General features: G+C 42.2%; 1 protein-coding gene across 1 annotated transcript; it reads left to right on the top strand.

Moving 5' to 3' along the window:
* Positions 1 to 7,454: 7,454 nt before the first annotated feature.
* LOC139476003 (uncharacterized) lies at positions 7,455 to 12,810 on the top strand. Its single transcript, XM_071259226.1, has 6 exons — positions 7,455 to 7,473; positions 9,566 to 9,991; positions 10,778 to 11,119; positions 11,215 to 11,250; positions 12,318 to 12,477; positions 12,606 to 12,810. Exons 1-6 carry the CDS (start codon positions 7,455 to 7,457, stop codon positions 12,808 to 12,810), a joined length of 1,188 nt encoding a protein of 395 aa, XP_071115327.1.
* The last annotated feature ends 222 nt before the right edge of the window (positions 12,811 to 13,032 follow it).

Raw genomic sequence — 13,032 nt, 5'->3', positions numbered from 1 at the left:
TGGCCCAGGTCCTTACGCCAACGATTCAAAACACAGGAGTAACAAACATGAAATACACTTATCCCCCGCTAATATGACATGTCCGGTTGTGTGCAATGCATTAGCTCCTGTGAACTATGTGAACACTGGACCTTTTTGTAAATGGCCTAATTGGATCACTAAAAAAGTTATTACTTGTGTTGTTTTGCCACCTGCAGTTTATGATAGAATACGTAACTGTCTACCGTGTGTCTTCCGTGTGTCTTCCGTGTGTCCACCGTGTCTACCGTGTGTCTACCGTGTGTCTACCGTGTGTCGACCGTGTGTCTACCGTGTGTCCATCGTGTGTCTACCGTGTCTTCAGTGTGTCTACCGTGTGTCTACCGTCTGTCTACCGTGTGTTTACCGCATGTCTACCGTGTGTCTTCCGTGTGTCTATCGTGTGTCTACCGCATGTCAACCGTGTGTCTACCGTGTGTCTTCCGTGTCTACCGTGTGTCTACCGTGTGTCCACCGTGTGTCTACCGTGTGTCCACCGTGTGTCTACCGTGTCTTCCGTGTGTCTAAAGTGTGTCTACCGTCTGTCAACCGTGTGTTTACCGCATGTCTACCGTGTGTCTACCGTGTATCTACCGCATGTCTACCGTGTGTCTACCGTGTGTCTTCCGTGTCTACCGTGTGTCTACCGTGTCTACCGTGTGTCTACCGTGTGTCTTCCGTGTGTCTACCGTGTGTCTACCGTGTCTACCCTGTGTCTACCGTGTTTCTTCCGTGTGTCTACCGTCTGTCTTCCGTGTGTCTACCGTGTGTCTACCGTGTCAACCGTCTGTCTATCGTGTGTCTACCGTGAATACCGTGTGTCTACCGTGTGTCTACCGTGTGTCTGCCGTGTGTCTACCGTGTGTCTATAGTGTCTTCCGTGTGTCTACCGTGTTTCTCCGTGTGTCTACCGTGTGTCTTCCGTGTGTCTACCGTGTGTCTACCCTGTCTTACTTGTGTCTACCGTGTGTCTACCCTTTCTTACGTGTGTCTACCGTGTGTCTACCGTGTCTAACGTGTGTCTTCAGTGTGTCTGCCGTGTGTCTGCCGTGTGTCTGCCGTGTGTCTGCTGTGTGTCTACCGTTTGTCTGCCGTGTCTACTCTCGTTTGCAACATGCCCGTCTTATTGCGAGTCGCCGCCTCAAAGAAATAGTAAATGTCTAAAGCCTGCATGAACTGAAAAACTGTCCAAAGTAGCGTTACCAAACTCACTCACTCAACCACCCAACTACCTCACTCACTCACTTTACCTTTGATGCAATTATAAATGACCATCAGATGTGATGGTCGTGCCCCTGCGTCGCCCACTGTAAGATTCTTGAGGGCGTGGATTGACGATCCCAGGTCACTCTCCAGGATACAGTACCTCTTCTGACTTCACTCCTCAAGAACCTCCGTGATGGCTGCCTGGTAGGTCCTCTTGGCACCAGCATCTGCCTGGTTGAGAGAACATCCTCCAATGTCATACAGTTTGTCACCGAGCTTAGCGCGACAACAACTGTACTCCGTACTGGAGTCTTTACAGTCCGCATCAACTGTTGCCCGTTGCAGTATCTTCAGCACCAGGAGTTTCTCATTCCTGGAGCACTGGATGCTTTTGTGTTGGTTATTGTAACAAACGTTTATGCTTTCTTCTTTTAGATCACCTAATTGCACCTCGGCACAAACAGCAGAACCTGCGAGCAGAAGCATTTAAACTGCCATTTAGTTAAATATTATCATATTTTCACTGTGAGCCGAAAAACGGGATCGGGTGAATTGGTTGATGCATGTCATCGTATCCCAATTGTGCAGATCGAGGCTCATGATGTCAGTCGATGGATTGTCTGGTCTAGACTCGATTATTTACAGACCGCCGTCATATAGCTGGAATATTGCTGAGTGCGGCGTTAAACAACAAACAAAGGAACCAAACAAAAGACTTCACCTTTTAACTCTCTCCAATATGTTTTGGTTACATTCCTAAAGATTATTAAATATGTTTCTTGCTGTTCACTTCCCCGTTAAAGAGTCAAGCAACGCCGGCGTCGGAGAGTTGTGGATGGGTGACTCCTGAGATGTTCTAGGCCTCTTGTCCTGCCCGACACTGAAACACATGTTACATGTGATGTCTCCTAAATGACTTTCCAAATAAGCTTGGATACCCAAAATAAGCAGGATACCCAAATGGATGTGATGGTAAAGGCAAATCGAGCTGTATGATCTCCATGGAGCGGGGAATGTCATATGAGTGCACGCTGATCTAGTGATCATGATAGGAATTGGGTCGCGCAATGAACGTATTCTGGGGCACGGATAATGCGTAACATGACAAATCCCAACCCTTTTTTAACTGATATCAAATATTGGCGTTTCATTAAGAGCCCTTTCTAAAAAAATCTGTTGTGTATGCCAATCTATGAACATTACAGTATTGTGCCCGGGTTTCGCTACCGTCAGTTATTCCTTCTTTTACAGGTAGCAACTATGACATAAAACAGTTATTACAGTGTACTAGTACATTAGTTATTATTGTGTACAGGAAGCAGCGCCAACTCAAACCGACTTCTGCTCCACAACCGGCCCACGATGCACCGGAAGACAACGACTACGAGGATCCTATCTACGCCGTACCCCACCAGGTTCTGTGTGTGTCCTCCTCTCATCAACCCACAGCCGGGGGCCAACGTCCCCTGAATCCCACTGATTCAAGTGTTGAATCCTCCCCTAAAACCAACCACAACGCCATGACGATTCAAATTGAACCCCCCTCTGAAACCGACCACAACGCTATGAAGAGTCAACTTGAATCCTCCCCTAAAACACACCACAACGCTATGACGATTCAACTTGAATCCTCCACTGAAACCGACAACAATGCTGTAAATATTCAAGTTGAATCCTCCCCTGAAACTGATCACAACGCTATGACGAATCAACTTGAATCCTCCGCTGAAACCGACAACAATGCTGTAAATATTCAAGACAAGCCAGTCGTAGTGAACACTCAAATCATATATAACAGCAGGGTTTCACTGTTATAGAATGGGGATTTGAAGCTCGTATAGTCAGCAGGAGTCTAGTGGTGGGCTGTAAAATACTTGTCACACACGAACATGTGATAATGCCTGCATTATGAGAGTCTTCGTGAGAGTGACCGCCTCCGTGGTCTAGTGGTGAGCGAGAGCGTATGTATTTATGTGTTTACTTATAGCTATGTTATTTATGAATAATGTAAAGCGTTCGGGTGGCCCAGTCGTCTAAGGCGCTGCGATTCACTGAGCAGAGTTGCATCCCTTGGGCACGACAGAAACCTATGATTGTGGGTTCAAATTCCGGTTTGCCTCAATTATGTTTCTAGGTTTGTCAGCACCATACCCGTGCTCGTGGGTTTTACCGAAGAGGTAAACGTCTGAGACCTGCATCACTTCGGGCTTTCCTCTCGCATTAAGCTGACACGCCGTGATATAACTGGAATACTGTTAAAATCGGCGTTAAACCCAACTCACTCACTCACTCACAAAAGCGTTCATGTGTAGGTGAGGTGAGGTGAAATGGGGTTTAACGTCGCGTTCAAGATTATTGCACTTATATAGTGACGTGCATGTACGTGTGTGTGTGTGTGTTTGTGTGGCTGCTTGTACTGACTCCGAGCCGACCAGTCCTTGTTTTAGCCCCTTTAATGCCAAGCGCCAGACATGGTAACAACAAGTACCATCTTTTAAAGTCTTTTGGTATGACGCGGTCGGGGATCGAACCCCGGACCTTCCGCTCTCCGGGCGGACGCCCTACCACTAGAACACGGAGGCGGTCCGTTCATGTTTACGTTTTGTGTAACACATAATGCGTGTTTGCTAAGATTACCAGTTTTACCTATATGAGTATGTTTGTCTTTGTATTTGTATTTAGATGCAGGCATCATTGTCTTGTCAGTTTGTGTTTGGTGAACTCAGTTTGCACCCCGGTTTCACCATCAGGGTAAGCTTGTATTTTCTTGTGTATTAATGTAATCATTAGTTGTATTTAGCATATCATCACATGTAAAGGGATAGAAATGCATATGCAGCTATTGTGACCTATAGCATATTCTTCAATGTATTTGGGGCGGTCGGGTCGCCTAGTGTTTAAAGCGTTCGCTCGCCACGCCGAAGATCCGGGTTCGATTCCCGACATAGGTATAATGTATGATGCCCATTTCTGGTGTCCCCCGCCGTGATATTGCTGGAATATTGCTCAAGCGGCGTTACACAATATTCACTCACCGACTTCAATGTATTTTGTTAAAAACATGAATTCTATCTATTTCTATGATGTCATCGGTTTGACGATGTGACTGAATATGATATAATATATGATGTAAATACACTTTTAAGTATATATATATTTTTTTAATTATATGTGTCAGGGCGTTTGTTCAGACCGTCAATAAATCCTCTTCACATACAACAACCCGTGTTATTTATGAACAGCCCCGGTTACACATGTATATATACATAACAGAAATTTAACTCTCTTAGTATTTACTTCTATCAAAGTATTTCCTCGTCTCTCAATGTTCAAACTGCTTCATAATTTTTCTGCGTGGCTGAGTGATCTGAGTATTATCTTCGGTTTTCGGATTTAAAGAGCTTTTTATTCTCACTACATTATTCATTGTACAAAGAGGATTCATCATGCAACATATTTAAGGCTACCTTAGAAATAGCACGTATCTAAATAACTAAAATATATGAAACCATTTTATACTTGTCCGTTTACAACATAACATTGATGTGCGCATATCAAGCGACTCGAACTTGGCCATCAAGTCATGAATATTAAAAATATCTCGTTACATGACACGGCAACAGAAACTGAATCCTTATCGTGTCTTTATAATTATGTGAATTTCAATCAAGTATGAAACTTGAAATAAACGGCACAGTATCTCTATTACTATACCTACTTCCGTTGTTTCATATTCTGTGACACCCCAGATACACTAGAAACCTTGTTTCTGGTGATTTCATCAATGTCTCCTTGCTTGAAACGATGGTTTTCCCATACAACGAGTGACTGAGTGAATGTTGTTTTACACCACGCAGTCTGCAGTATGCCAGATTTATCGTCATGTTCGTCTTGGCATGGCAACCAGTGGTTGATAGCATGAGTAAGGATCAAGTCCGTCGGGGTACGATGACACAAACCAGGATGGTTACACTTGTTACCGTGACTCCATACTCACACACCCACCCAGCCAACCAGCTACTCACTCACTCACTCACTGAAATGCAAAGGCAACCGGTCATCTTGTGCTGGACGTAGCATTTGACATACAACACGGCGGGATACGCTGTTTTCTCATTCTCACTGCTATGACTAATAATAATAATGATAATGATGATGATGATGATGATGATTATAGAAGAATTAGAAGAACAACAACCAACAACAAATAAACATGTGCATACCGTATCCACGCCCTTAAGCATGCTCAAAGCGCTACATTATCACCCCGGTTAGAGGTTCCTGGGGAGTATACAACCCAAGCTTCATTATGACGCCCTAGAACGTAAACAATAAATGTATTATCTCATCCTACCGGGTACCCATTCACTGCTGGTTGAACAGATTCACTTTGCGAACAAAGTCTTATACCAAAGAAACTGCATGTGACACATGTGCTTCAGTGTGGGGTAGGAGTCAAACTTGAATAACAGTGCCATCCATCCAACCACTCTCGGCGACCAATGTTACTTAATGTCGCCTGGGTTGTGGCTTGTGCCCTGTACAAGGTACACATGTCACTCCCGTCTGTATTTCTAGCGAATGTTTACAAACGACTTGGCGATATGTACGTGTTAACGTGTCTCTTCATTACATGGGAACCAGCTTTCATGTGAGGATCACTCATCGTCCCTGATTTCCTGCCTAGCCCATCTCGGAAGCTTGACCACTGTCGCCACTGGATGAATATATATTATTATCACTGACTTTTGCTATCACCACAGTATTTTTGTATTTGGTACTGACCACAGCGAGTATTTATTGCCATTGAATATTATACTACAACTCTATTGTTTACTGCCATTGTAATTGCTGTGCAGTAATTTGTATTGATTTGTAAACTTGATTTGGTTTCACAAACAGTTCTATTGCGTACAGATTTCAGGGTTAACACATTGTTTCAATTAGGCAATCGACACTAACAAAGGATAGTATTGTTTTGTTTGCGTCTAGACTGAGTTTAACACTCACTCGCAGGAACTCACTCCTAAAATCAGTGACAGAGCATTTGAAGTGTACATCACTGTATCCTTTTGCTGCTAAATTAGATATATCCAGTACAGTGTCTGCATCAGCCTTTGTTCGACACCCAGCATGGACAATGTGTGACACGAGGTACTGGTAAGGACGAGTTGACAGTTCAAGGAACACGTGGCTGGGGAAAATTAACACTCCAGGCAGGTTTGAATATGTCCCTCGATTTTGTGCTACATCATATGTAAAAATGGGTATATTTTGTATAATCAATGTGTACCTAACAATGCAGATTCGTTTTCAGTATCTATACTCCCAAGACTCAAGGATATTTACTTACATAAAAGTTCAGAAAAATGCAATTATTACAAGCTTTTTAAGACAACTATTCCCCCAGAATACTATTTGTTTGATATCAATTTTAGCACAATTTAGATGCAGCTCTAATAGACATAGGATCGAAGTAGCCAGACGTAGAAACAGAGCCAGGGAATTGAGAATATGTGAGCAATGTGGTTAAATGTGACTGAAGATGAGTTTCACATCTGTTGGTCTGTCCAAAATACAACCATCTAAGACTAAATGTATTGAACTACATTTTTATGTACATCCAACTCAACAAAACTTTATATCGATCATGTCAACAACTGATAAAGATACTCTAAAAAACTATCAATGTTCATTTATCATGCTATGTTAATTAGAATATGACCTGTTAAACATATCAACACCCACTCTCGAAAACAGAATTGTACTATGGACCTGAGACCTTTCAGTATGAAATATAACTTATCCTTATCCCTAAGAGGGCTTCACATCTTCCTCATTTGGGTAATCAATCCTAGATCTCGCCGGCGCCCCATCAACTACCAGTGATCACACACGACTGTTAATGGATACAATCTTACAATGTTATCAGCAGAGGCTGTTCAAAAGATAGTTAATTAAAGTGAAAGAGATGTTAGTTGTACTGTAGTGTTATAGAAATACAAGGTGTAAAGGTTATTGATGCAAAAACATGAGGAGAAATAAAATAATTGTGAAAAAACACATTTCTGTAGACAAATCCGTTTTCAAACGGGCAAACTATCACAGGTCACAGGAAATAAGTCACTGACTCGTTCACCCGAGAGTCAATATGAGGAAATGTTTTGAGGTCACAGCACGCGTGTGCAAACATGGGCGATGTGAGGGTGTCTGGAACAATACTGGTATTAATGGTATCCTATTGCTCTGGTAAGTAAATTAATGCGCACGGATAACAGATTATTCGTTTTCGGGTATCGGATGATATTTTCTGTAGGTTGAAATGGTTAATTCTTGGATAAGTGAAGATCGGTTTAATCAGAATCTATATCCGCTTCATGTACCCAAACCGAAAGCTTCCCCAGAATACTTGAACCACTTCATTGAGACGCAAAAAAACATAATCTAGACAGATATCCTGTAAACGTTATTCCAACCGACATCGAGGCGACTAACGGGATCGGGTGATCAGGCTCGCTGGCTTGGTTGATGCATGTCATCGATCCAAATTGCGTGGATCGATGCTCATGATGTCAATCACTAGATTGTCTAGTTCACACCGCCGTCATATAGCTGGAATATTGCTGAGTGCGGCGTTAAACATTAAAGCAACCAACCAAGCGACACCCCTAGAGGAAATGAAGCTACCTTTGTTGATGATACATAATCTTACAATACACCCGTATTCGTGAAATTATCGCCTGAAATATACTGACACACTTGCTGAACATAATGTTGGAACCACAACACGTGATTTAGCAACCTAAAAGAAGTAAGAGCACTATTTGAAATTGCAAACGAGCGGGGATTCGACGAAGGTATTTCTGAATAAATATTTATGACAGGTAATCATGGTCTTAGGTAGATTTGATACAAGTGACGGACCAATGGCCGAATCTATAGCTAAATTAGAACATTATTATTCCGAAGACTGCATCACAGCGGGGATAAGTATTTATTTTTTTCAAAGCTTTTCAATCTACTCTACTGTATAAGCATTGTCTCCTACCTGTATATTCGCTCGTGACGCCGAAGACCCGGGTTCGATTCCCGACATGGGTACAATGTGTGAAGCAGATTTCTGGTGTCCCCTGCCGTGATATTGCTGGAATATTGCTAAAAAATGGCGTAATACCATACTCACTCACTCACTCACATCTCACCTACCTTATATACTTGTCATCCATACTCTGTATATCACTTGCTTGAAAATGGTGTTAGAACCTACACCTGTACGTCGCTCTTAATTCTAATAAAGAAGTTGTTCATCCATATATCTTATCCTTACTTTTCAATATGGATTATATTTTCGGTGGATTATAATGTAATGATTTATTCATGCTTTGTCAAAGGGAAGCTACTCAAACCCTAGTCTATGAGACATCACGGCCACGTTCAGACGTTGTTGACAGTCGGCCTATTCTGTCATAACGTTAAGAAGTGTAGTCAGATGTACACACAGCGCCAAAACGAAACAAGGTAACAATTCGTACATATTTCGCCTCAACCCAACTATTTTTGTTTGTGGAAAAGGTTTCAAGCCGCAGAGGTCTACAAGCACAGATATGGCTACTGATCCCGCTTGGCTAGGCCTCGTGCCCTCGCAAAATTGTTTCGAAATTTATATCTCCAAAGTTGCCAAAACTTATAAAACGCCTTAGTTCGACACTGATTTTCAGTATATAAGACTGTTTTTTTATAATGATAGCAGTTATACTTGTAGTTTATCCAGATTCACGATGGCTAATTTGACTCGATCGCCAAATGTCGAGGGCGACGCCATGTTTGTTTATAAACAGTGAAAGTAGTCCCTACTTGACCTTTGATATTTGCATCTCTATCCGCATATGACCCCAAGGGATATCGTTTTTATCCGTTGGCTTTATCCTGCCGAGAAACCTACCCATTATATGATAAAATGAAAATATCAATATATAAATAAACATTTTTTGCGAAAATATTATTAAATAGCGTGCATATCCATATAGCATACACCCAGTCAAGACAAATACATCTCATCTCATTTCGTGAATATAACTGTTTTCGCGGTTCGTGTAAACATGATATAGTGCAAGAATATACTGTGCAACTTCAAACTGATCTACAAGTCGGCTTTTTACCTTAGATTCTAAACCTTTGTAAAACATTTTTCTCCTGTTCGTAAATTTACACCATAGTATACGCATGTTAGAGGATAAATATGTGTATTAACTTTAAAGTGCTTTTAGAATGTTTCGAGCCTGTGTTTTATGCATCACTTGTGATTTGAAATGGATCATGCACATTTTCCGTTATACTTCAGGTTCCCTTATTTGTGACAGCCTGAATGTGGCAGGAATAAAGGAGAAAGCCACTAACGTTTGTTACAAACAGGGGTGTGAAGAGATTAAGTGTCCCAGAAATGAATCACTGATGGTCAAGAACTTCTGGCAAAGAGCACGTGGTGGTGAGGACGGCGACGACAGTAGTGCAGACTACAGACCATGTCCAGGAGCGATAGGTGATGAACATTATGACATTGGAGGATGTTTATTAAACGCGTCGGTTGGGCTTCAGAAGAGGGCTTATCAGGCCGCGATCATGGAGGTTCTGGAGGAGTGTAGTCAGAAGAGGTACTGTATCCTCGAGAGTGACACGAGTTCCTCTATTCATGGTCTGAAGGACCTCCGAGTGGGAAAGGAACATAAACGCCCGTCACATCTGGTTGTATTGCATCAGTGTGTTAAAGGTAAAATACACGTGCCTTTTATAGGGACATATGATACAGATTTTTAACACAAGTCTGAACTTTAAGCGAGACTGTGTTCCATATACCACAATAGTAATAGTGGATACTGCACGTCAGGAAGCAAACGTACCGAAACTGCCAGCTGACCAGTCTATTCTAACCATTCAAGTCTTTATGTTGCTCTCTGTTTCATTCCATTCTGTAAACGCGTTGTACACATAATGGAAGGTTGACTCAAACATCTGACACTCCAAAGAAAAGTGATTTGTTTGCGCTTTATGCCACAATTCCAGCTGTACGACAGTCGGTCCAATATTAAGTCGCCTCGCTCGACAAAGGTTGCTGGGGATCTATTCTAAGCCGGAATCTCCACGTGGCAAGTGTTCAAGGGATTTGTCACCGGCAGCTGGAAACCCTACTGCAGTTGTCTTACCATTTATCACAATGTATAATATATTATTTAAGCGTTGTATATTTCCGAAGGAGTGTATGCATGAATATATATAATTACATATACATAGTTTCAGATGTGCGCACTTATATTCACATATGCATATACATTCCTGTATATCATGTTTAAAGCAAAGCATCATCCCTTGTTAAATCAAATTTATGACTGGTCATACAGTGAGTGAGTGATTGTGGTTTTACACCGCTTTTAGCAATATTTCAGCAATATCACGGCGGGGGACACATTATACCCACATCGGGAATCGAACCCGGGGCTTCGGCGTGACGACCGCTCCTCTTCATGAAAAACTTATCAATCGTATTATGACTTTTCAGACCAAGTTGCCAGTGACTTCTTGTGTGACAGCAAGACCGAAACAGGCAAGGAGGTCTACATCAGCAGCAACCGACTGAAGATGTCATCTCTGGAAACAAGCACCTGCACCTGTACAGTCAGTGGAGCTGCGAGCCGCGTCACCCTGCTGGACGTCAGACTGGGCAAGAGCAACGTGACCACACTGTCAATCAGGGACAAGACACGTACAGTGTACACAATCCATAGTGGCGACCTGGCAGTCCACTTCATGAAGGAGATTAACATCAGCCAACCAGAGTGGAGTTTACAGGTGGATGTTATCCGTGACTATCTCCCTGACAAAATATGGATGAGAGTGGAAGGTAATAATTTTCACAAGGTTCCATTGATTACAAAATAGTAATAATAGTTCATATGTATATCATTGAAGCCAATTGATTTACTTCTTTTACCACAGGACACAACGGCTCTGACGTCACAGTCGCGTGTACAGGTATGCCCTTTGCTACTTCCGCCTTTCTTATAGTTGTTGGTTGTAACACAACACAATCACCCCAGCACCTAACTCCATATTATTCGTATGAAGTGTAAATGATAGAGTGTAAATGGTTCAGCCCCCTTGACACATTATTGATTATTCTATTGTAAGGCAATCATGATAATATCGTCATGTCTATGAGACTGATATTAGACAACTATTCTTCTTCTAAAAATCTAAAAGTCTGTATAACAAACACACCAGTGTGTATTCTTGGGGAACGTCAGCATTCCGATAATCTAAATATTCTGGATCAGCAGGAGAATAATATTACGAACACACAATGCCATTTAGAAAGAGGCCAAATGTAGCACATGTTATATTTGGGATAACACTTTCTTAGTAAAGTATAGGTACTCGTACTACCCTCAAACCTCACCCCAACCCCCTGTCAATAATAACGACACGAGAATAATAATGACACGAATTATATTTCACACTTCATCATATCACGTTTGAAAAGGAAGTGCTTGGTTAAATGATTTTTTTTTTCATCGACAGAGGTAAAAGAAGCAGCTTCAAACACCGATGGGACGCAATCAGGGTCATCAGGTAAGGCCGTTCTTGGTTTGGTACAAGTGCATGCATGTATCTGTTTGATTCGATTAATAAAATAATATTGCGTGCTTGTTTCAGACACGTCTGTGTATCGGTGGTAAAGTGGGGGAGGCTGGGATGGGCATAGATTGATGATTACTCTGAGGCATCGTATCTCGTCATGTCACCTTGTGTCTTATCGCAGTTCAGTAATCCACTGATGGTCGTTTAAAAACAAACACCCTCCTAATTATGACTCCAGGTCAACACTGCAGCCATACTCGATGATTCCAGTAAGTGGGATATTTTCTGTGAACTGCATCATGTTGGGGTCTTACGCGCGAAGTTGTGTCTTCATTTGTTTGTTTAACGCCGCACTCAGCAATATTCTAGCTATATGACAAGCATAGTCGCCTTTTACGGCAAACATAGGTTGCTGAAGACCAATTCTACCCCGGATCTTTACGGGTCTAATCTGTCCCCAGGCACCTCGACGTCAGGATATTCTGTTTTGTCCTGGATAACATATTTCCATTGTTTCCTTTTCATTGCAGGTGAACGTCACACCCAGATTCTGTTTGTGTGTGTTGGCTTTGTCACAGGGTTTGTCTCTGTTGGTTTCATCATGGCTATTTGTGTTAAAAGGTAAATAATAAGAACACGAACTTGAACTAGTATTTGTCATAATGTAAGCATCTTGTGAGACATATCAACAAAAGCAGAAATACAACAATATTATCCATTCGTTCTGACTGAGCATTATCGTGTTTCAGGAGGTCAGCACACTCGGGCTCCACGTCCAACGAAGGAGGCGATAAGGGCGTGGTCTACTACTCTCAACCGGATGAGTCACGTGTCCAGCAGCCAATCGGATCACCAGAAGAAGATGCTGCTGAACCTCACTACCACATGCCGGATGACCAGGGAGCAGCAGGATGCAATGATTACTACCTGGTGCCTGTTCACCGACAGACATGATAAACCAGTCCTGCCAGCCTTGCTGAAATAGTGTCAATGCTTCGTCTTGCTTTGTTTATTGCACTATTATTAAGGAGACAGTGTTTTTACAGACCTTTTTGCATCTTCTATTGTCGATATCGTTTTAACCACATCTGAGTCCGGGCTTAACCCACTGAGATACCTACTGTAGTTTAAGATTGAACAGGCACCGATCCGACCAGTCATGGCTGTATGATGCTG

This window comes from Haliotis cracherodii, unplaced genomic scaffold (assembly GCF_022045235.1).
Source record: "Haliotis cracherodii isolate W230 unplaced genomic scaffold, xgHalCrac1.p SCAF_3, whole genome shotgun sequence".
NCBI lineage: Eukaryota > Metazoa > Mollusca > Gastropoda > Lepetellida > Haliotidae > Haliotis > Haliotis cracherodii.
The sequence above is the reverse complement of the archived record's forward strand: the minus strand, read 5'-3'. Positions and strand labels throughout refer to the sequence as shown.